This window comes from Atractosteus spatula, chromosome 6, assembly GCF_055471065.1.
Source record: "Atractosteus spatula isolate fAtrSpa1 chromosome 6, fAtrSpa1.hap1, whole genome shotgun sequence".
Taxonomy (NCBI): domain Eukaryota; kingdom Metazoa; phylum Chordata; class Actinopteri; order Semionotiformes; family Lepisosteidae; genus Atractosteus; species Atractosteus spatula.
Window position 1 is genome coordinate 12125994 of NC_142711.1, and position 23448 is coordinate 12149441.

The following is a 23448-nucleotide window of genomic DNA, read 5'->3' on the forward strand; positions in this document are numbered from 1 at the left end:
GATGTAAGAACAGTAAACAGTGGTTCTAATTCAGAGGCTTGTGTTACTTCAGTAAACATTACTCTTAATTTCTAAAATCATTCAACCCTTATTTATCTTATCTAAGCATTCACCCCTTATTGCACTTTCTGTTTTCCATCCATTAACCGGTCCTTAATCAACATAAATGTATTTCTTGAATGCCTTCCATCTATAATTTGAGAATTATTCTTTATGATGATCTTCATCAGAAGCTGTCTGAAAACTTTAATGTATCTTATCATATGATCTTTGCATCAATTATTGCTCTGACATGATTAGACTTCTAACAAATAGATTAAACAAGATTTATCTTTTCTAAATCCATACTTTCTCATACAATATTGTAGCCATGCTCATTAACTTTCATTTTTATTTCTTATCATTGTTTCTATAATCTTATATCTAATATTAGTAAGACCCTTTTTATGGAGGTGTGGTACAGCAGTATTTTTCTGTCAATATTGTTATACCCCATCTTGAGTGACTTGTAGAAGAGTTTTGCTAATGGATTATGAACAGCATATCTTATTTCCTGAAGTACAGTTTGTAGGATAAAATTAGACCCTGTGGTTTTGTGTAATGTAAATGTGTCTTCAGTATGTAACACTTTTTTTATGTGTTGAAATATTTAACTATAGAATTTTGTTGTTCTTCATCCTGAGGAATATTGTCAATTTCTGCTTTGGTAAACAGATAAATTAAGTATCCATTCATATCTGCCATATCATTTTTATTGTCTAAATATTTTTCATTTTGGTTTCTGAGAGTTCATTTTTTAACCGTTTCTTATAATACATGTAAATATTAGTTTTTAAGACTGTTCCCTTTTAGCCTCAATGGTTCATGAAACTACATGTCACATCAATGAAAAATAAAAATAAATAAGTTGTTCACATGGAGCTCGTTAAGTGTCACTTAGTGTTCCATTAAAGAAATGTTCCAGTGTATTTTATTGAATAATTATATCAAAGCACATATTTAAGGTTTTTAACCAAGTCTTTTCATGGTTTGACATTATTTGTGACAACATGGTCATATGAAGAAACCACATCATCATCCACAAGCCCAGTACTATGAACCTTCATATTATAAGACTGAGAGTAATCACTCATGGTCAGGTCCATACTGTACTAGTAGGTGAGTCAGCTGCTTAGATGTTACTATCACAGGGATCACCAGTGTGGAAGTGCTGAGGCTTTTTAGAAATGGATCAGGTTTAATAAATGTCTCATAGTAACAAGGAGGCGCCAACCCTTCATAAACTTCATTTGATCTGGATTAATTATGCTTAATCTCAGATTCCAATTACAGTATGAGAACCTTATTCAATTATTGTTAAAGTGAATATATTTTAAATTATTTTGAACGGAACATTAACTGAAGCAGAGGGAGGGATAATTAATGTTTTAATGGTTTGCAAAAAAGCATCCCTTCGTAAAGTTCAGAATACTTTAATTCCAGTTCTCTTAATTAAAAAAAAATTCCAGTAAACTTTGCATTTAACTTTTTTCAGTATGATTCTTAGTTGTGAAGAGTTAGAAAGCTTCAGTTCTAGCTTTTTGACCTTATCAGCTAATTGCTTGTCATTCTCCTCCATTTGTCTCTTACTGAAATATGCTATGATTCTTATTCTCTTATTACTGTCTTGGCGGTCTCCAACATCAGAATAGGTGAGCGTTCAGGTGTGTCATTAAATTCTAGAAAAGTTGCCCATTCTTTATGGAAATAACCTTAGACTTTAATGAGTTTAATAATCAAATGAACTGCTTGTTGTAGACTTAGCTCAGGCTGTTTTTGAGTGGTTTTCAAAGACTGAAATGTACAGTCTGTCCGTGTATAAAAGATATGTGGCTCAGAGAGAAATGGAAATGTGTCTGTGGTGAAGTTTTATGTATGAAGGCCATACTTTATCAAGTATACTGTAGTTCATTATGGCAGCAGAGGAGAACCTTGTTTCTACCCTGGTCTGCCGTGCCACAAAAATAATGATTGTGGGCCAAATACATACATTTATGTATTATCACCTGTTTTTAGTGTGATGGCTGAGAGTTTTTCCTTGGTGAGTCTTCTTATATTTGCAGGACTGAAGAGGCTGCTACTAGGTAAAGCCTTGAAAAGAACTGCTTACAGCAGTAAATAGTACCTAACAGGGATGTCATCTTAGGTTCGGAGCTTCATTGGCACCTGAACAGACTTTAGAGATTTCCAGCAGGTTGTTGTATTTAGCTTAGTTTAATTTCAAGCTGGTACTGTACATTAACTTCATTAGCAGTGAAGGATGTGGCACAAGGGTGTGAAGCCCTATGAAATAATAACCTAACTTTGAATTATTTTACATTTGAAAAAAGGGAAGTAAGATGCTGCTTAGAATGTGACAATGAGCTCTTACAGCGTCATTATAATGTTGACCATGAGTGTCAGGTCACACAGCCACGTGGTATTGCTTAGGTCAGTGGTAGGCTTTCTCTTCATCGCCATGAAAATTTCACTTCATCCCTCTGTTCATAAACTGTGTGTCTGCGTGGTCCCTCATCTCAGTCATCGCGTTAGTAAAGTAAATCACTCTGATTCAACTCTTTCAAAAGCTGGATAATGCTGTCGACATTATTTTGTGTAGCTTACACATTTTTTTAGAGTGAATATTTTTAATCAAAACTGTGAATGTGCAAATTGAACAATTGTATAGATGAAATGTTTGCAGAACCTACAAAGAAAAATCCCAAATAATGGAAGATATCTCTAAAATATCCCCAAAAGGGGCTATTGCAATTTTGCAATTTTCACCCATTCTTCTTTGCAAACATGCTTAAACTCTGACAAGAATTTGTAAAGTTTATTAATATATCAATATTATTTCTTCTTAAGTAAATTAAATGTGTATACTGTGTACTTCAACTGTATGCATGGATAAATTGTTTAAAAGCCTGCTTATTACTGCAGCATGTTTTATAATCAACTGATGTAGTCAAATGTTTACAACATAAACTGCAGAGTGCTCAAAACATATTACAGTGTAGCTTCACAACAGCTGCAGATCCCTGCATTATTTGAATTATTCAGTCAGGGACTGTAAAATGATGGTTGAGACAGCAGCAGAGGCTTGTAGTCACTTTTTGTTAGCTTATGAAGTCAATATAATCATTGCTCTGCCCTACTTGAATGGAGTTGGGCATGAATGAATAGTATGCCCCTGGTATTCTGTACTGTATGTTCTCTTAGGTTCCTTACTTCCATAAGTTTTGTACATCCTCTTAATAAAGAATGTCAGTTGATGTAAGCCTAATAATGTGTTTTCTGAATTAAATCAGAACACTAAGGAGCTTGTGCTGGGTGTAGTTACTAAGTGGCTTTGAAACATTTGAACGTCTATACTTTTCTTGTAAGTAGTAAAGCACACTTGTTCTTTTGTAAGTGCAGAGCATCAGGATTGTAGATTAATTTCTGATCACAGTCTCTTCTGCTGCAAGCCTTTAATCATGCCTTATCTTGTCAAATGTTTTTAGTTTTCAGTTTCACTATCATCAAAACATTATTTTCTTTCAGTTTTCTGTGTTGTTGTGTTATATATATTGGTGGCTGTTGTCACACAGATGATTCCTCTGTTTTCAAAGGGTTCACATTTTAAAATAGCACTCAGGCAGTTCAAAAATCATACCTATTAAATGCATCTAGGAATAATAAAAGTATTTTTTAATTCTTACCAAATGTTAATGTACCTGAATAATTTATGTTTCCTTTTACATATAAAATAAGATATTTTCATAGACAAACAGTTTTGGTAGTTAAACCGTTTCAAATGACCATATTGTACCGTGTCAACATTCACAAGGAAAGAAGTTGACATTCATTCAAAACACGAGGATGTGTATCGATTTGGTTATAATGTAGCATTTTCAGTTGACCTTGTCTTTGTGTGTTGTGCAGGAGAGGAGGAAGAAGTTTCCATTACCTTGTGCTGTGTTGCTGAATAAATTAATTGTGGAATTGAAGTTAAAGCTCAGAGTTTCAATTCCTTATCCCCAAAATGTGTTTATGATAGACATGTAGTACAAAAGAGCACATAAACCTGTGATTAAGAAAGGAAACTTATTAAGCTTTTAGTTTAATGAAGCATGAAATATGTGTAACCGTAGCAGTTTCTTTAAATGTTGAATATTAGAATAATTTACCATAGTCTGTGGAAATCTAAACATTTCATTTCTTGAAATCTAGAAACATAGTCAACTTTCCAACTGGCAGCTTCTAATGGTTGTGGCTTAGCCATTAGGGAAATAATGGTGCTAAATATGTAAATGGCGGTTAAAACTACATGAAAAAATGAGAATCATTAAGCTTTTTCTTTGTATTCTATAACTAGTATGTGAACTAAGTTTTTGTATTTTACATGTTTTCTACTGATCTGTTTAAGACATTTTTTATACTTAATTTAATATGTAGACGTGGTTAGTTCTTAAAACATTTTCCTGAAACATGAGAGCCTGCATGTTTTGTACTTCCTTCCTTGCTCTGCTGTGCAAGTTGAAGAATGCTGTCTACATGTACAAAATCAGTATGAATAATCACTAAAACACTGCTGTCCGTATAAATATGCCATATGTAACAACACTTTTGCTTTCTGCTTATTTTTCAATGATCCATCTGAATGTTATAATTTTATTCTGCTTCCTAGAATTTTTTTCATCATTTTAAGTTTTTTGGTAGGAAAGGCTAGATTATTGTGTTTCGTTCTTTTAACAGGACAAAAATAGGATTAAAGAAGAGTGTTCCTGAGACAAATTGCCAGCCATAAATAATGATAATGATTTATGCAGCCAGATACAGAAATCGAAAGGAATCGCTCTCTGCAGTTTATTGACAACTAGCTCATTTGGCTCAGGATGAAGATTCATCAGATGTCGGGACCAATTAGTGATACAAACAGAGTAGAGGCTTCTTGTCTGTTCCTCACAAGCTGAAAGATTTATTGGTTTGAAAATCTACCTACATGCAGTAATTCGACTTGTTGTCAAACTGTCTTAAATTATGTAATTGATCTTACTATCACAACTGCTTAGTAGAATACATTCCTCTCTCTTACAGACAGAAATGGCTCAGGTTTTTCAAAAAGGCCTTAGTAACATTTCAGTGATAAACACAAAAAGCACGTTTTTTGAGCTATGCATTGCACACAGTTTATAGATATTATATAGAATATAAAACTTATCACTGATTTGTCTGAAGCTTGGGAAGACTTACTTGACAGAACAAAAAGTACTGTGTTCTGGAATATAATATGAAAAACAGCACAATACACATGGACATACACATGTTTAAACTATTGAAACCACAAGAAATAGTTGCTTTCATGAAGCCCTGTGAATGTAACTGCCTGGGCTTTGATGTCTTTCTCTTACTGTATATGCACAGGGACACATGACATCTCGCACAACTCTCAGACTGTTTAAATGTGAACATTTGTTAAATGTCAAAGGGTTAACTTGATTAAACTAATTAATTCATTAATGTATAACCAATGAGCTTACTGACTGTGGAATTTTGAGGCTGAAAACCTAGAAGGTAGAGAAAAGTAGCAGATAAACAGAGAAGAGACCACCTTGAGAGATGGTCAGTAGACAGGCTGAGGAATCCATGTGTTAGGTCCCGGTAAAGGCAAGCTGAGAGACGAGAGCTGGGGGATGAGCTGGCAGGCAGATAGAAGGTGGATAGAATAAGGAATGCACTGTGCACCCAGGCTAAACAGGATAGGAAAGGTAAGGCCCAGGTCAACAGCACAGAACAGGGAAGCTGTGCAATGCAGCCAGACAGGATGGAACTGGGAAGCCGCACAGCCAAGCAGGTGTGGAGAACAGAGAAGGTCTGATTGGTTGCTGTGGATGGGGATCTGGCTGGTCACCAGGTTCCATCTTGAGATCAGGATCAGGGATTCAGACTGATTCAGGCAGAGAGTCCTAGTCTTACTGAAATGTTAGTGCAAGGAGCACATCCATAAGCATGTAAGAAGCTCAATCACTGTGGACAGGGCAGGTCTTAAGTATCCTCCAGCTGACAAGATATTTACCCATTAAGTGGGGGCAGGTGGCATGGATAGCTTTTCTGATCAAGTTCTCACGGCCCCAGAAGTTGTTTGACTTTGTATGAATGTGGCTGGTTGCTGTGGAAACTGGTGGCTACAAGCTCTGCTTGCCCCGGCGTAACAAAAAGTACTTTAGATCTGTGAAAACAGAATCATTTTCTTTGAATGGTAGTTTACTAGAAGGAAGGGAAGGTAAAAATGTCTTTCCAAACGTCTTTTAGTACCATTCATGACCTTGAAGATAGTGTGGAGTAGAAGCTTCCTGACCCTCTTGTTTGAAATAAGATAAATTGTCCAGTGCGCCGAAGCCTTTTTCATAAATCTGTTTTTAATGTCATTTGAAAAATGAAAAAAAAACTGTGAGTATTGCATGCCTCGAGCTGAAGAGGTAATTTCCTGTTAAGTGGGGGCAGGTGGCACAGACAGCTTTTCCGATCGAGTTCTCATGGCAGCAGGAGGTGTTTGGCTCTACATGCAAATGTGGCTGGTTGCTGTGGAGACTGGAGGCTGCAAGCTCTGGTCCTAGTGTAACAAAAAGTACTTTAGATCTGTGAAAACAGTAGCATTTTCCTTGAACTATAGTTTATTAAAAAGGAGGTAAGATAAAAGTTTCTTCCCTAACCCATCATTTAGTTCTATTCATGACCTTGAACGTGAGTATGGAGTACAAGCTTCCTGCCACTCTTCTTTGAAATAAGAGAGATTGTCCAGTGCGCCGAAACCTTTTTCATAAATCTCAGTGTTTAAAATCATTTGAAAAGTGATAAAAATAGTACTGCGTGCCTTTAACAGTGGTTTCAATCTCTCACTACTTTTAATCATATGGATAACTTTTATATATGTACTGTTATGCAACCCCTGTGTATTGCCTGTCTCTGATGATCTTCCAAACCATGTTTAAAGATAGCATAAATATTTTTCAGCAACTAGTCAGAATGGATCATTTTATGCTTCTCATGAACATAGGATGGCCAAATCATAGAACTGCACAGAGTCAGATGTTCTTTGGATGCCTTGTTATATACAAAACCTTTCAATTATAAACTGTGGTATTTGGATGATGTCCAAAACAGTGTATTGGAAATCTTTTCTTCTAAGTATTTTAGAAACATGATGTGACTTGAGAGTTTCACAACTCAAGTATTGGGATACATTCATTTCAAGTACAGTACATTTTAGATTGTAATAGTGTTTGGTTGCATATCTCTATGAGGTGTGTTTCCTGTTCATGGGTAGTTCAGTGACTTCAGACATTTAAACACTTTAACATTTCTATTTCTCCAGAAAATATTTATCTTGATCCCATCTGTCCATAAAATGTTATACCAAAACACTTATGCCATATCATATTTTATTTCTTAGCTAATCTGTCTTTTTCTGGTGGTGCTAATGAGAAGTTTATGTCTTGTGGTGTAGGCTAACAGTGCTAATGTATCAATTTTCTGCAAAATGTGGTTGTTAATACCTTTTAAAATGCAGTCTGGAGGTTGTTTGTGATTTTACTGACAGTTGTTTTATAGTTGTTTAAACACTGTCTGGTTTTCATTAACAGAAAGTTCTTTGGTTTTTGATTTGACTTTTGACTTCAGATTTCAAACTGATGTCAAAGCAGGACAGGTTGTCAGTCAGATGTTTATAGCTTTTTCCATTGGTGCCAAATTACCCAACAACAAATACCAAACGACAAATGACAAATGACAGCGACATCTGTCAGTCAGTTATTCCAATACGTTTGCTTCTTTAAAATTAAGAAGGTTCAACACTATTATGAAATTGATCTAAAATGGTAGAACTAACGAATAACTTAATTCAAAATAAAATATTGGTTTCACTTATCTGGCTTGTTTTTGATGAGATATTATTATTATTCACATTTACAATCCCAGTTTAGACTTCATTGTCTCAGTACATTTTGAAGGCAATTTATATACAGTATATCGCTTAGGAGAGATCCTTGTCCGGGGTGACTTAAATTATATGAAAACTGTAATTGTGTAAGCAGAAGTAACAACTGTACAAGTATAATAAGGTAAAAATAAGTTATTAATATGGTACTAAACCTAGCACAATCAGGTAGAACAAATACAAATACCACACACACAAAATGAAGTAAGCAAAACTACAGATACATGGACATACAGTAGCAATGCATAGTTCTGATTTCTGTTGGTGGACAATTGCACTTTTTAAGTAAGTAAAAAAAGTATTTAATGTAATGTTTTTAAATGTCTATATGCCTAAAACTGTGCTTGTGTATTTTTATTTTATATGCCTCTCAAGGTCTAATAAGTACCCTTTTCATTTATTGTTACTTTTTGTTTTTTTTAAACAAAATCATTGTCTCTCTTCTGTCCTACTGTATTTTGGGACCTCCAGTTTCACTTGCACATTTTATGGTTTCATATAGCAGGTTTAAATGCTGAGAGAAGTCTTAAGCCATGACCTGATGGTGAAAATGTTTGTAATGTGAATTTTCAAGAAGATGGTGCCTGGACTCATTTTTATCAGAAAATCAATAGTACACTAAACATGCTGGGAGTTTGTGGCAAGCATCTTAGATTTCACACTACTAGAAGAAAACCTATTTTAAATTATTAAAACAATTATTTATCTTTATTAGTCTTCCTGGATTTCACTGCTGAATCTAAAAAGAAATCTTACTGCAGAAGCACATCAACATAATTGATTAAAAAGATGAATTTATAAAACACTAGAGAAAATAGGATTGTTTTAGCTATCTTTCTGATACAGTATATGGTGTTCATATTATTTTGAGTGTTGGGTATATCAGGCTGCAAGTTAACGTGTGCTAAAAATACTGATTATTATAGTAGAACACAGTGTTGCTGTTTTTATCCTGAGCATCCCAAAGCACTTCACACGTGGAAGAGGACTTGCATTATTCACCACTAAAGTGCTGAAAAGTAATAACAATAATAATTATAATTAATTGCTTACACTTTTATAGCGCTTTTCTGGACAATCCACTCAAAGCGCTATAAAATGATGCGCCAGAACGCTCACCACACATCAGCAATTAGTGGGGAGGAGAGCAGAGTAATGAAGCCAATTCATAGATGGCGATTATTAGGAGGCCATGATTGGTAAGGGCCAATGGGACCATTGATTTGTCAGGGCCAATTTGTCAATTGCACTGACAAATAATTTTGTCAGTGCAATCAGAACCTCAGTGTATGGGAAGAAAAGGATGGGGAAGTTGAATTTCAACTAGGGTTATCTCTCCTATTGTTAGGAAGAGTGGATTTTTTATTTCATGTAGTTAGAACCTTGGTTTAACATGTTATCGTAAGGATATGGATAAGGCTCCTCATAAAATACAGTGTCCCTTGTCACCATTACTTTTTTGGTTCAGGGGATGCTGTGCTTTCTACTGCAGCTTTATTGCAAACTAATTTTCTTTAGCGATATCCAATTCAGGTATTGACATGGGACTAGTATTGCTTAACCTCTGCAATATTACATGATCAGACAAATATTTTTCAGAATGTAATAGAGTATGCTATTTCCTTTTAGTCAGAAGACTTCAAATTTCTTTTAGAAACAGTAAAATGAAGCTTGCAAAAATCTTTCACAAGACATACTTTTTTCCTAGTTTCTGTGTATTATTAGCATGAAAAGGGGGTAGAGGAAGAGGTTAGGGCAATAAACTAACTGTGAGAAGATGACAGTGATCAGGTATGCATAATTGCTTTTGTGAGGAAATCTTTTTAATGAAAATTCAAGGATTGACAGTGTTTTGCATAATAGAGTGTAGACCACAGCAAACAATTGCAGATTTACTAGTCAGATAGAGTTAAGTAAATATGACAAAAAGACATAGACAACTAAAAAGGAACAGGTAAAAGTTTATTCCATGCTGAAAAGAAAAGCAGAAGAAGAGCCTAAAGGTTGTGTCTCTTTTCTTTTCAACATGGAATAAACATTTACCTGTTCCTTTGCAGCCTGCGCATGCTGACGCAGCTACCTACTCGAACTAAAATAAAAGATTGGCTAATTGTGCCATGTGTAGTACTGGATCAGATTGCTCAAGACTAATAGAGAAAGGGATTGTAGACAATTAAGAACTATTGAACTTTTCATCTACAAGAGGAATCAGTGAGAAGTGTGTTGGGCAAGAAATGTGTGCAGATTGCTTGCATCTCATATGTACAGTAGTAATTCACATATTTTGGGTTCATTAACAAGACAGTGACCAGGAGACATCAATAAGAAAATTACATTAGTCCCTTGTATTGTCAAGGAAGGCCAAGCATCATCTCGTACTGATCCTGACTAGAGCATATATATTTTCTGTGGTTATGAAAAGCATCTGCCTAACATGTATAACAGGACAAATAAAATCTCTCATTAATGGGTCAGTCCTAGTGTTTACAAGATACAGTCTGCTGAATTTGATATTTTACATTTAGTCTTGTTTATTTGAAAGCACAATAATGAATTTTAAATTAAATCTGAAGCCTGGAAATTACTAAAGCTTTTTCCCAAAAAAGAAAATTGGTTGTCACATGGATATTAAAACAGGCCAGATGCTGTCTTTTTTCAGATAGAACACCTTCGAAATTGGGTGTTAAGTTTGTTTCTTTCAAGTGGCCCTTAAGTGAAATAACATTTTGTTAGTTTCATGCTACAAAAATAGAGAGAAATAAATATCCATCTGGGTGGTCTCTGTCTTGATTGAAAAATAATAACATTGTAAAGTTACTGATTGGATACCGTACAACATGGGATTTCAACAATATCATGGAATTAACAAGGCCATCTGGATACCTTGAATATCAGCTATTGCATTTTCTGTGGTTGTTATGGATCTAAATAGTGCATGTTTCTGACTGTTCTGTTTAATTTAAAATGATAAAACACTTGTCATAGAACATTGTGACAACATATTAGGTATTAAGGGTCTATACCACTTCCATTTTAAAATAATGCGCATTGTTGTTTCTAGCTTTTGAATTACATCTTCATTAACAAGTCATTGAGGAACATAATTTTATAATTTTTAAGGTTAATGTTAAAAATAATTTGAACAATTATTTTTCTTTATACATTGGCTTTATATACACATAGATGAGAAAAACAATACGGCTGTCTATATCTGAGTGCAAGATGACCCTAATTTATGCATGAAATGATCAGGAAATTTTGTGTTAAGCACTTTTTATTGTTAGTGAAAGATTGTATATGACCACACTAGGTAGATAAAATGATCATCTTGTTTCATACAGTATACATTGTGTGCTGTTAATTGGACTTCTTGTTGTGAAGCCCTTTTACAAATATATGCAATTAAGTTTAACATATTAGAGTCTGGAAATGTCTTCAAGAAAATTCGAGAAAAAACACATTGTAAAAACATTTCCGAGCAAACTGTTTTTATTAAAAAATTAATGTTCTCAAAATGAAAGATCAGACAGAGACAGGGTTTTGTCTGTCTTTAAATGTACAACAGCTTTGTAGCTTGTTAGATAATCTGTAGAACTTTCATGTTATATTTTTTCCTTTTCTTCTAAGACCTTTCAGTCTGGCAGAGGTTAACTCACCATTTTTATTTTATTCTCAGAATCTTTTGGAGAAATCTGCTGAGAGAGAGACACGCCAGGAGTATGCTCTGGCCATGATCCAGTGCAAAGTACTGAAACAACTGGAGAATTTAGACCAGCAGAAATACGATGATGAAGACATCTCTGACGATATCAAATTTCTTTTAGAGAAGTTAGGTGAAAGTGTTCAGGACCTCAGGTATGATAAAGTTTTGATTACAGCTTGAATATAATATTTACTGGTTTCAGGATTGATTTTAAACTGTTTTTTTAGAAGATAGGTTGGTCTATTACATGTATGCCCCAAAAGCCATATTTCTATAGATAGGTCTGACAGACCCTAACCAAGAGTGTGCATGCACAAAATCTAGTGATCAATGGAAAATTAAAGTCCAGGAGACGTCCAGTAGGCACAAAGCCTAATTACACTCTTATGAAACTGAATTTCTAAACTCTTTACCAGTTAACCAATAATTAAGTCAGGCACACTGGGTGTGGCTATTTACAGGTAATTAGTGGCAGTATAGCACCCTCTAGTGGCAGGTTAGCTGTAGCAGGTCCTCCACAGGGATGTTGTTACAGTATGTGGTAGAAGACTTGTGTGTTCCTGATGGCTCTCACATAGACAAGGAGACACAAATTAACTACTGCACACTGAACTGTCATCCTTTTTGGCAGGGGAATGTACTAATGCAATCTTAGATTCAGTTGTGACACCCTACACTTTTAAATGGCGTCCCTCAATTTTCATTTCCAATGCAAATTGGCAAAATTACCTTGTCCTTTCTGACCTTAACTCTATGCCTTGTGCATGAAAAAGTTTACATTTTGGAAATCACTCTTGGCAATGTGTAATATCCAGCACATTATTACAGCAAATTAAAGGTTATTTTGCATTACCATTAGATGTATTGGGTAGTTCTACCTCTTTGCTGTAGTAAATTTTATCATATAGTATTTTTTCAAATAGATCTTATTTTCAGAGCTTTTGTCACCTAAACTGTGGAGTGCAAAACACAAATTATGAGAGAGAATTCAAAGTTTTTTTAACAAAATTGTAACAAAATATTCTGATCTGTTTGATGAAGTACTGTACTCAGCATGTGTATCTAAGACATTCTAACACAAATCTGCTTTAGCAACTTTTCACAAATCTGCCCTAGAATAGGTCATTTTGGGTTATTGAGAGAGATATTGTTTTCTTAACAGGATTATTATAACTCACTTTAATACCTTTTTAGAGCATACTTTAGTCTAAACGGTTTGTTTGTATAAAAAGGTTTTTCATATTTTGCAACTGATGCTTGCAAGTATTTCTACCATTTCTGCTTGAGATATCTGCCTCTAATACTTGTGCAACAGCTGAAGGGATCAGCTAAAGTGACTGAGAAGTTAATTCTGCCAGTTCATTTGTTATGTCGTGGAATACAAAATTAGGTTTGTGTCAGGATCTTGTATTTTAATAGCCAAGGATCTAGAGACCCCCAGCAAGAAGGAATGTAAAATGAAGTAATGATTCAGGACTTCCATGTAATTAACTTGCCTCAAGATATAATTCTGCAGAAATCGTGTGTATAGATTTTCCACAGTAATTACCTGTAAGTTTTTGAGCTAGGATAATTTTGCTAGGGTGGAATGCATTAAAAAGTACCTAAAAATCTAATATTTTCTGATGTTTCATTTATGCTTTCATCACCAGCTGAAAAATCATGTGCTGCAAAATTGATAACTATTTCACAAGATGACTTTTTATTTATTTTTGTAATTACTGTATATTCTGGTTTTCAAGTTTGATTGATTTGTACGTTTCCTTATTTTAGTCATTTTAATGAATGTGCTTACATTTGTCTTAGCTGGAGTTATTGAAATGTAAAGTTCCTAAATGATTGCTCCTCCAAGCTCTGTTGAATATTTTGGTGAAAGATAACACCCATTATAAGCGCATTCTTGGCATGATCCTTGCCAGTAGAACACCTTACATTGTTTTATCTAAGACAGTGGTTCTCAAACTGTGGTACGCGTACCGGCAGTGGTACGTGGAGTGCCGCCAAGTGGTACGCCAAATGACCCTGGAACTGTGTCGTGTGCGCTGAAAAATCGGGACGGGTTTTCATATTTTGTATTTTAATACGTGTCGAATACGCAGCGTACGTACTACGATACAGTGCGCGCTAATACTTCAGTGGACACAAGAGATACTCTGTAATTCTATACCACTCTATAGGAATGCGTGCTACAAACGCAAGTGACCAATTGTATTTAAAAAAAGCTACTGTATCTCAAGCAAATAGGGAGAAAGGAGAATGTGCGTGATTTTGGAACAATGCCAACGTTGTAAACACAGGAATGCATGGAAATACGTGCTACGAACGCAGGTAATCTTGTGAGCACACGAAAGCGTGATAACAGAAAAATATTTAAGAACTGTTCTAATTTGAGAAAAATACACCGAGCGTCTCTGTTTCGCTCCCATGCGCATGAAATAAAAACTTTAAATAAATACGGAAATAAAAACGGAAACGCGGAAAACTGCAAGCTTGCAGATTGCTAAAGCAGGTAAGCTACACTATTTTTGAATAGACACAGTCACTCATAGAATTATTGAAATGAAGGATTATATCAAAAGTACACTGATAGAGCGCGTTAAGATGAGCAGATGTTTTTCACTGCAATTAGATGAGTCTGTAGTCGATTTGGCCAATTTGCTCGTTAATGTTAGATACGAGTTTGAGGGTACGTCCTATGAGGACTTTCTGTTCTGTAAGACGCTACCAACAGGAACTACAGGAGAGCACATATTTCAGCTTCTGAATGAATTTATCTGAAGAGAATGGCCTCGACTGGATAAAATGCGTCTGAGTTTGTACAGACGGTGCTAGAGCAATGACAAGCCGACACAGCGGTGTAGTTGCACGAATTAGATAGGTTGCTCCAGAAATTAATGGACGCATTACAACATCCACCGCTAGACCTTTGCGTCAAGAAAATGCCTGACGATTTAAAATCTGTTAGACTCTGTTGTGAATTGTATCAAGGCTCGAAAAATTAATTCACATCTGCTTTGCTCAACTAAACAGGCTCACCCCTCTCACTGAAATGGTGCCTTTTTATTAGTTGTTGTTAATGTTTTTTTTCTGTAAAACACTTTGAGAAGCCACCTTTAAAGGCGCTATATCAAATAAAGTTTATTATTATAATATTTATTATATGTATGTGTGAGTGTGTGTGCACGCACGCTCATGTTGGTCATTGAGAATTTCTGGGGTTCCTATGAGATGATGACTTGTAGGTGGTACTTGGATGCTTTGGTTGGATTGGGGGTGGTACTTGGTCCAAAAAGTTTGAGAACCACTGATCTAAGATATTCAGACCTGAAATTAGGTCTAATGAACATTTCATTTCAACTAACTGGTAGGTTATGAAGAAAAAAAAATAAAATCTGAGAAACCTTAATGTTGTTTATACTCCAGGTTAAGTTTTCTATTTAGCTTTTAAAATGTTTCAGTACTCTATTTCTATTATATTTATCTTGTTAATGTACATTAGGTTATTTATAATTTAAAGTCTTTTTTTACAGCTCATTTGATGAATACAGTTCTGAACTGAAGTCTGGCCGCTTGGAATGGAGCCCTGTACATAAATCAGAAAAGTTCTGGAGAGAGAATGCTGTCCGGTTAAATGAAAAGAATTATGAACTTTTAAAGTAAGCACTAACTCTTTTATTAACCACTTCATATTATAAGTGTATTAAATACAGACTTATAGAAAGAAAATAAAAAAATGTTAATTAATTTTGGTTCTAAAGAAATTTTTAGTTGTGAGATTTTGTATTTCAAGTTGACATTTCTCCTTGAGATTACAGCTGAGGAAAAGCGCATTTTTCCTGCTGTTATATTTAATCACTATTCTCAAATTTGTAATTGTGAAACCAAAATTAGTTTCACTGTACATGCTCTGCTTAATTTTATCCAAGTGCTTAAAGGATTGATCTTTTAATATGTTTTTTTAATTGGTAGTTTGTATTTCCATTCTTATTACAACAAGTGTGTAATTACAGTTGGTCACAGGTGACACAAAAATGTCAACTTGAAATTCTTTATGAAATGCTTCAGGTTTAGACATCTTCAGAATTCTTTGGAATGCTATGTACAGTGGGATTTCTCAGTCCTTGAATTTGTGGGCTCCTGACTCTTCTTGGATTTATTCCAGGAATTGTGTACTGAGCCCAACCAAAATCTTTGTCTCAGGAGTTTTAGCACCTGCTCTGTCTGATCCAGTAGCTTTTCACTGTCACACTCATTTATCTTTCTCCTAAAAAAAATGAGAAATTGTAAAATATAAATTAATAAATAATTTAATTAATTAAGGCAACTTTGTCTCTTGAGAAGTTACTTAATTGATTAAAAATGAAGGGCAGGGAAGAATTTATTGTGAAGAAGACTTCTTCTACACGTAGAATTGAAACTAAAGGAATATAGCAATCAGATCCTAAATGATAGAATGGATTTAAAAAATGTAGCTTAATTAATTTGTTAGAGTTGTTTGAACAACAGTAATGGACATGCAGAACATACCATATGGTGCATATATTTTTAGACGTCTTTTGATAAAGGTCTTCATAAAAGATTAATTTACAAGTACAGGCAGTATTTTGGGAAATGCATGTGTTTGGATTGACAATTGATTTACGGATAAACAACTGAGAGCACAAATAAGGGATCAATGCTGAATTTGGGGTGGTTACTAGTCATGTATGTAATTGGTATGAAAGTAAAATGCTGGAAAAACATTATAGATGCCGCAGATGAAATTTAAAAAGATATAGATAAATTTTAATATTTTGGTGAGGATACTTAAGATAACAGGATACTTATAAAAACAACGTAGGTGTTTATGTTGACACTATTTAAACCTTCTAGACAGTGTGTGGAAGAAATTTCAAGCGTACTGTACATGTTAGGATATATAGTTGAAAGTCTAGAATCTAACTCAAAGGATGTTATGTTAAAGTCATACATTTCACTATCAGTTAGTCTATCACTATCACTATCACAGTTTTGGTTAACATGTTTAATTACATGTTAATTACAGCTCTTTAATCAGTCCAGAAAAGAGCAACCAGGTACATTGTAGGAGTTCAGGAAACATTTTTGGACCAGACAGGTCCTGCCCCACTAGTCTAGCTTAATGTTGTTCCTTCTCTCGTTTTTTGAGATTTAGCGTTTTTATCTCTTCAAAGAAAGTAAAACTATTGTGTTGACATATACATAATCCTGAAGATCAGTTTAATTTATTGCCACACAGTTTACACATGTTCAGTTAACAGTATATATGCTGTTAATCTAAATGCTAAAGCAGTTGCAAAAAAGTTGTAATAATTAAATGACTAATTTAGAAGATCAAGGTGCTGATCCAGAATTAGTTAAGTCTCTGATTGAGAATCATGAATGAATGAAATACAAGCACAAATGAAATACACCATCACTTTGTGTGCGTAATTAAATTCATGTTCTATTTTTTTCTAACAGAATCCTGACCAGGCTGCTGGAAGTCTCAGATGACCCCCAGGTGTTAGCAGTAGCAGCTCATGATGTTGGTGAATACGTGAGGCACTATCCTCGAGGGAAGCGGTAGGAAGTCAATATTTGATGTTCAGTCTCACTCAGCACTCATTAATTATTACTTTGGGACTTGGGGAATAGGCAAATGTTATTCTGTTGCAGGCAAATACTTATGTCATGTACTTTGTTAATTGCAGGAATACAATAGACTAGTGAATAGTTTTTCTTAGAACATAATAATGTTAAAAGGCCTTGCATGGCTTTCCACAGGGGGCACAGTGTTGAAAGGGGCACAGAGAAGCATGTGTCTTTGAAATTAATCATCTTGTTAATGTCATACTCGACCATGTTGAAGAGCTGTGAAGAATGCTCGCATTGCCGTGGCAACTGGCCCCGCATATTCTCTTTTGCTGGTTGCCATGGATTTGAAATCAGACAGTGGCCTGTATCACCTGAGGCATTTTAAGGCCACTCCTGCCTCAGATGGTTCAGGTTTATTTAAGGTCTACCTGGACTAAGCTCAGTGCACTGGTATTGTGTTTACTAGGAGCCTCTCTGTGCCTTGTCGCTAGTCCCTGTGTTCCGGAGCTTGTGTTTCTCAAATTCTTGCTTAAATTTGGACTTCACCTTTCAGATTTTCCTCGGTACCTTTCTGCTGTGTTTATTCCTGACTCTGAACCTTGCTTTATTTCTGACTTTGACCTCGGACTCTGTTTGCCTACCTGTGTACTTTGCTCGCCATTTCCCTTGCTGGCAGCCTCTGCTGCTTCTTACATTATCTTGCCTAGATTTGACCACTTTGCTTCTTTACTCCTGCACCTGGGTTTACCTCTCGCACACCAGACCACTGGTTTACTCTATCGGGAGTAATGAACATTAAAGTAAATTCATGAAATACGTACCTGGTACCTATTTGCAAATCTAATAGCTTTGAAGTCATTAGGTAGGTGGTAGTAGTTCAGGTGGATAGCTGCGTCAGCATGCGTAGGCTGCAAAGGAACAAGTAATAGGTTTATTCCATGCTGAAAAAAAGAAGAAAGAGAACACAACGTTTTGGCCGTGGAGCCTTCTTCAATTGTGAACCTGAAGTGTCACCTGAAGAAGGCTCCACGGCCGAAACGTTGTGTTCTCTTTCTTCTTTTTTTCAGCATGGAATAAACCTATTACTTGTTCCTATTAGGTAGGTGGTTTCATATAGCAGGTGAAAGATGACCAGTTATATGGTAATATTGCTTATTAACAACAGCTAACATTTTTATATTTTAGTTGAAAAAGTAAATCCTTCAATAGATTCATGGAAGAGCACATAAAATTCCAATCATGTATGATTTTGAATTAAATGTTGTATAAAGATAACCCATTGATGAAAGATTCAGTACAATGGAATTTGACGTTGAAGAGGTTATGGAAGATTGTAAATTTACAAGAAGTGAAAAATGTCAAAACTGCTGTAACACAAAATAAAAAGAAATGCTAAATAGTATAGGCTGATCCGAAATAGCTGATCTGACAGAAGAAATAGCAAGATATAAACAGTATTGTAATTATTATATTAAGAACGCTAATGGAAGACCAGGGAGAGAAGATGTGTTCTTAGTAGTAATTCAGCATAATTGCAGAATGGACTTCTGAGATACAACTGAAGGGGCACTACTCCACCTGTATCTCTCTCAAGCACTTGTTAATAGCAGAATAAAAGTACAGAATATGTTTTTTCTTAGTAGTGTAATTGGTTAGAACACAGACAAGAACTTATTTTAGAGCGATATTGGAGTGATATTCAGGCTAGGAAGAGTGTACAGGTTGTGTTCAACCAAGTGTTTATGTGGACTGAAAAGCATGGTAAGTGGACTGCAGAGTGCCCAGTGAATATCGTTTCTTTGCTGCAGAACGAAAACCATGTGAAGACAAACACATGTTTAATATTAGTTAGACACAAGTTTAATATGTATTTATTATAGCCTATTTATTTGCAGCTGCATCTCTCATATTAATGTACAGAATATTAAATATTGAAGGAGTCCTATAAATTGACATTTTGAGAATGTACCCATACCCAAAACATGACCAGTCCTCGCTCTGTATAACTACAGGTCACACCCCTTTCACACTGCCCTTACCAGAGCTCAACCTATGCAGGGGTTTTGGTGCATTTGTCCTTATGGCCAGGCTTTACTCATTCAGCTAAGGGGCCAATGCCAAATCTGTGTCTAAGGCAGCTGTCCAAGTGCAAAAAAGTGCAATGCTTTCACTTTATATTTAAAACAAACCAATAATTGTCTTTAGTGTAAGCCAAATATTTCCATCGTTTTTTTAAATTAAGGTGTGGTATGCTTGGCATTATAACTTGTTCCCTTCATTTATCTACTGTTACTTTCCATATTTACAAAATGGAGTGTTTTTAACATGTACATTAGCATAAGGAAGGTGTAGTACAGTGATTAGCATTCTTTCCTCACTGCACTGAGGCCCTGGGTTCAGTTGCGTACCTGGGTGGCTATCTGTGTGAAATTTGTGTGTTCTCCCTATGTTTTTGTGGGTTGTACTGGCAGGTTAATTGGCTTCTTGCAAAATTGTCCCTGGTATGTATGAGTGTATTTGTGTCTGTGTGTACCCTGCAATGGACTGGCGTTCCAACCAGATTGTATCCTGCCTTTTGTTTATTGCTTGCTACAACCCTGAATCAGATGAAGCAGTTAGAAAATGGATGGATGAAAATTTGCTTAAGATTGAATATCTGAATTTTTAAGCAGAAAAAAGGTTTACAGATGATTTATCAATTTAGTGATATTTCTGAAGGAGATATATTATAGTTGCATAGTTGCAGGAAAAACATTATTTTCTTAGATAAAATACTAGACTTGTTTGAAACAGCCAGAAGTCGTTTTATGAATACATATAATTAAAGAGCAGCTGTTGTTAATTCCTATTCCATTGTAGATGCCATGTGTTATGTTTGTATATACTGTAATTGATTGAATTTTGTTACAGAAAAGGGGGGTTTAAGAAAACAGAGATTACAGAGAGGGATAATTAATAATTAAAATGCTCATAACCCCCCCCCCCCCCCATGTAATAGATATGCCCAGAATATACACAAGTGGTTGGTATAGTTAGAGGCACCTGAGTTCTTTGTTCTCTGCCACAGCTCTGGCAAAAGAGTAATAAATCAGAGGCAGCCTGGAATAAACAAACATTTATTAACAAGGACATTAACACAAAATAAACAGCATCCAACACAACATACTATATACAAGTTATTCTATTTACAGACCTTTGTCATGGCCCATCATGACGTCAAAATTGCCGTCTAGTATCCAGAATCCTATATGATGCTTAACAGGCTCACCAGAGAGAGAGAAGCCTGCATCCTAAATAAAACACTATAAAACCCAGAGCTAAGTCTCTTTTCCTATAAATCCGGATTCTCCAAAGTGAATGGGACCCTAACTCCTTATTCTAAAAATACATCACTAACCAAGAGAGAATGTTTTTAACCTGGGGATTCTTTTAAAAGGAAATCAGAGTTTCCAAAAAATACTAGAATGGCAAGCTTGCTTAACATGTACTTCACTCGAATCCGGACTTTCAGGTTGATCCGAACGAGGACCTCTCATCTGGCATGCGTCTTCTTCTCTGTCTCTTTCCTTCTTGTTCTTCTTCTCTTGATGTCCCCCACCTCCTGCTTCTGCCTACCCGTCTTTAACCTTCACTGATGAAGACCCTGAATGATGTAACAGATTCATTTCAATGTATTGTCTCTTAGGCCACCTACAGCTCTGCAAACACCTTTCTTTTATACATTGTTTCTAGATCGTGAGGCACTTCACTAGCCACTTCAACAGCTGTGACAATATGTCATCCAAAAATAGTCTAGTGTGAACAGAAGCAATTGACAAGTTTTTTTTCCTATCCCAAAGACTTTTCCCAGCAAGTTTGTACTTGTGAATTTGTCTGTATGTGTTTTTTTGGAAGACACACTGATCCTTTTTTACTAAAATTGTCTCGTATTGCCAGCTTATTACATCGTGTGACTACACCTGTTAACACACAGGCAAAATGTCAGTGATGGCTTGTCTTAACCTACCTCTTAACTGTGTTTCTGTAGTTCCATGTTCTAAACTGAAAATGTTCATACAAATATAAAATGCATCCTACTAGATCATAATTCGTACAAATACAATCTGTACATCAGAGTGTAAATTTAATTCTTGAATGTTTTTTTTCTCCTTCATTAATTGACAGAGCAACATGAACCGTATTTTGACTAGTAGTAAAGCTTCCAACACTTCATGTGTAGTTTATGTATTGGCTTCATTGTTGTTATCCATCATTCCTGGACATAAAAAATGAGCTTGTGTTGGTGCCAATTATTTTCTTGTGAGACACAACAACTCTGGATTTGTTGGCCATAAGGGCAGCCACCCTGGATAAGGTGAAAGCATGGAAATAGCTGTCGATTATAGCCGTCATCAATATTATCAAATCCTAAAGGTATAAATCAGTGCTTAATTGCACAATCAGTATCTTTGCTCCTTCGCTGTTCTTTCAACACTCTATAATTATTAAAAATACTTCTTAAATTGTTTGTATTGCTATATTTCAGTCATACATATTCAATATTGTCTGGGAGACAATATCTCTGCTGCCCAATATGCTGCTGAAAGCATTGACTGTGGCAAAAGTGTTGTGTCAACTCGTATGTCATTAGACTAATTGAAGGTGTTTGTTCCTATTAGTAAGTGTGAAACAGTCTGCTGTGTAGGTCAATAAATGATCTAATGTGTTGATTCTTTTAAAGCCATAGACATTTTTTAATTAATGCATTTGCAATCACTCAAGATATGTTGATTTTTTAAAATAGTTTTTGTATCTTACATTTTATTCTATTTTTTAAAATAAAAAGCTTCCTCTCATTGAATGTCTGAAAATTTTAGCATAACCTGTTTTTGTTTCAGGTGAACTTGTTTTTCCTATGAATTATACAGTAGTTACAATTAACTCACTGTAAACTGTATGAACAAAATTAAGATTAGATATATAATAAGAAGAACAATATAGTAGGTTTAATCATGTCAGTCTTCTTTTAAATAGGCTTACATTCTTCCAAGTCTTGACTGTACAGTACTTTATGTTCCTAGTATTTCATTTTGCACTTTATTTCTTTCTCTCCTGTAATCAGTCAGTGTCTGTGAGGTTGCATAGTGAAGGGATCTGATTCATAATTCAAGATGAGTTTTTTTTTATAATCTCTGCAAATACTATGAAGGGAAACAAGTTAATTATAGCTAAAAAGGCAGTAGTTCCTTTGTTAAATCCAAAAGATGCTTTTTGGCTCAGTTTTTCAGTTATGTCTATTCCTTCACATGGAAATTGTTCTGTAGGATTTTTATACTTAAAGGTGCCACTGTTCTAATGGGCTATACATTTGTTTCTGAGCACATTTGTTTTGTTTGAATTGCAGGTCATGTAGTGTGTGTGTGTGTAGATGGATAGTAATTAATTATATGTAATTAACCTAGAAGTATCTATTTCTGAGGGAACATTTCATTCATTTGTATGTTTTGAAAGGGAGTTGTGTTGCTTTAATTATTTTGCATGATACTTTGTCTTCTGGCCATCAAAGCTTACACTTAAAACTTAATTTTTTTTTTCTTCCAGACCTTAACAGTGCAATCCAGGATGAAATATGTGTATTGGGGTCTTTTAATTTTTTTTGTTGTTGTATTTACTGTTTTTTATCTTTAGGGTTTTAAGGTTTATCTTTCAGGACTGAAAAAAACATGTAATCCAGAACTGTAGGGTTCAATATATTTACTGGTCTATTTCTTTAATGTTTTAGGGTTTACTTTTGAGGACTTAAAAATGTGAATTTATATGGTCAGTTACTTCCTGATTCATTTTTGACCATTTTTCAGAGACGTTTTGTTTAATGAAAGATTTATTCAGGCCACTAGTTGCTTTATCTCAGAGAGGGATGAAACCAACATACTGTCATCTTATTTTCGCATATAGTGCATTTCCATACCATTTAACATAGTCTCTAAAACCTTCAATATGATTAATTTGAAAGGGTCCTTATCTGAATGTGGCAGCTTGAGGGCTGCAATCAGCTCCGCTGAAACTGTTGATTCAAGTACAGCGTTAGGACTGTGGGCTTGGTGTGGCAGGGGGAATCAGACCTTTCCAGCTACTTGTCTCCTTTAAAGGACCAGGTAGGATGTGCAGGATT

General features: G+C 35.1%; 1 protein-coding gene across 2 annotated transcripts in view; it reads left to right on the top strand.

The window, feature by feature from the left end:
- atp6v1h (ATPase H+ transporting V1 subunit H) overlaps positions 1-23448 on the top strand; it is an 86855-nt gene that overhangs the window by 45652 nt on the left and 17755 nt on the right. For both annotated transcript variants that reach the window (XM_088919693.1, XM_088919692.1), the window contains 3 exons: positions 11676-11854; positions 15233-15358; positions 17184-17285. In XM_088919693.1, coding sequence (XP_088775819.1) covers positions 11676-11854; positions 15233-15358; positions 17184-17285 — 407 coding nt within the window. The remainder of the gene's footprint in view (positions 1-11675; positions 11855-15232; positions 15359-17183; positions 17286-23448) is intronic.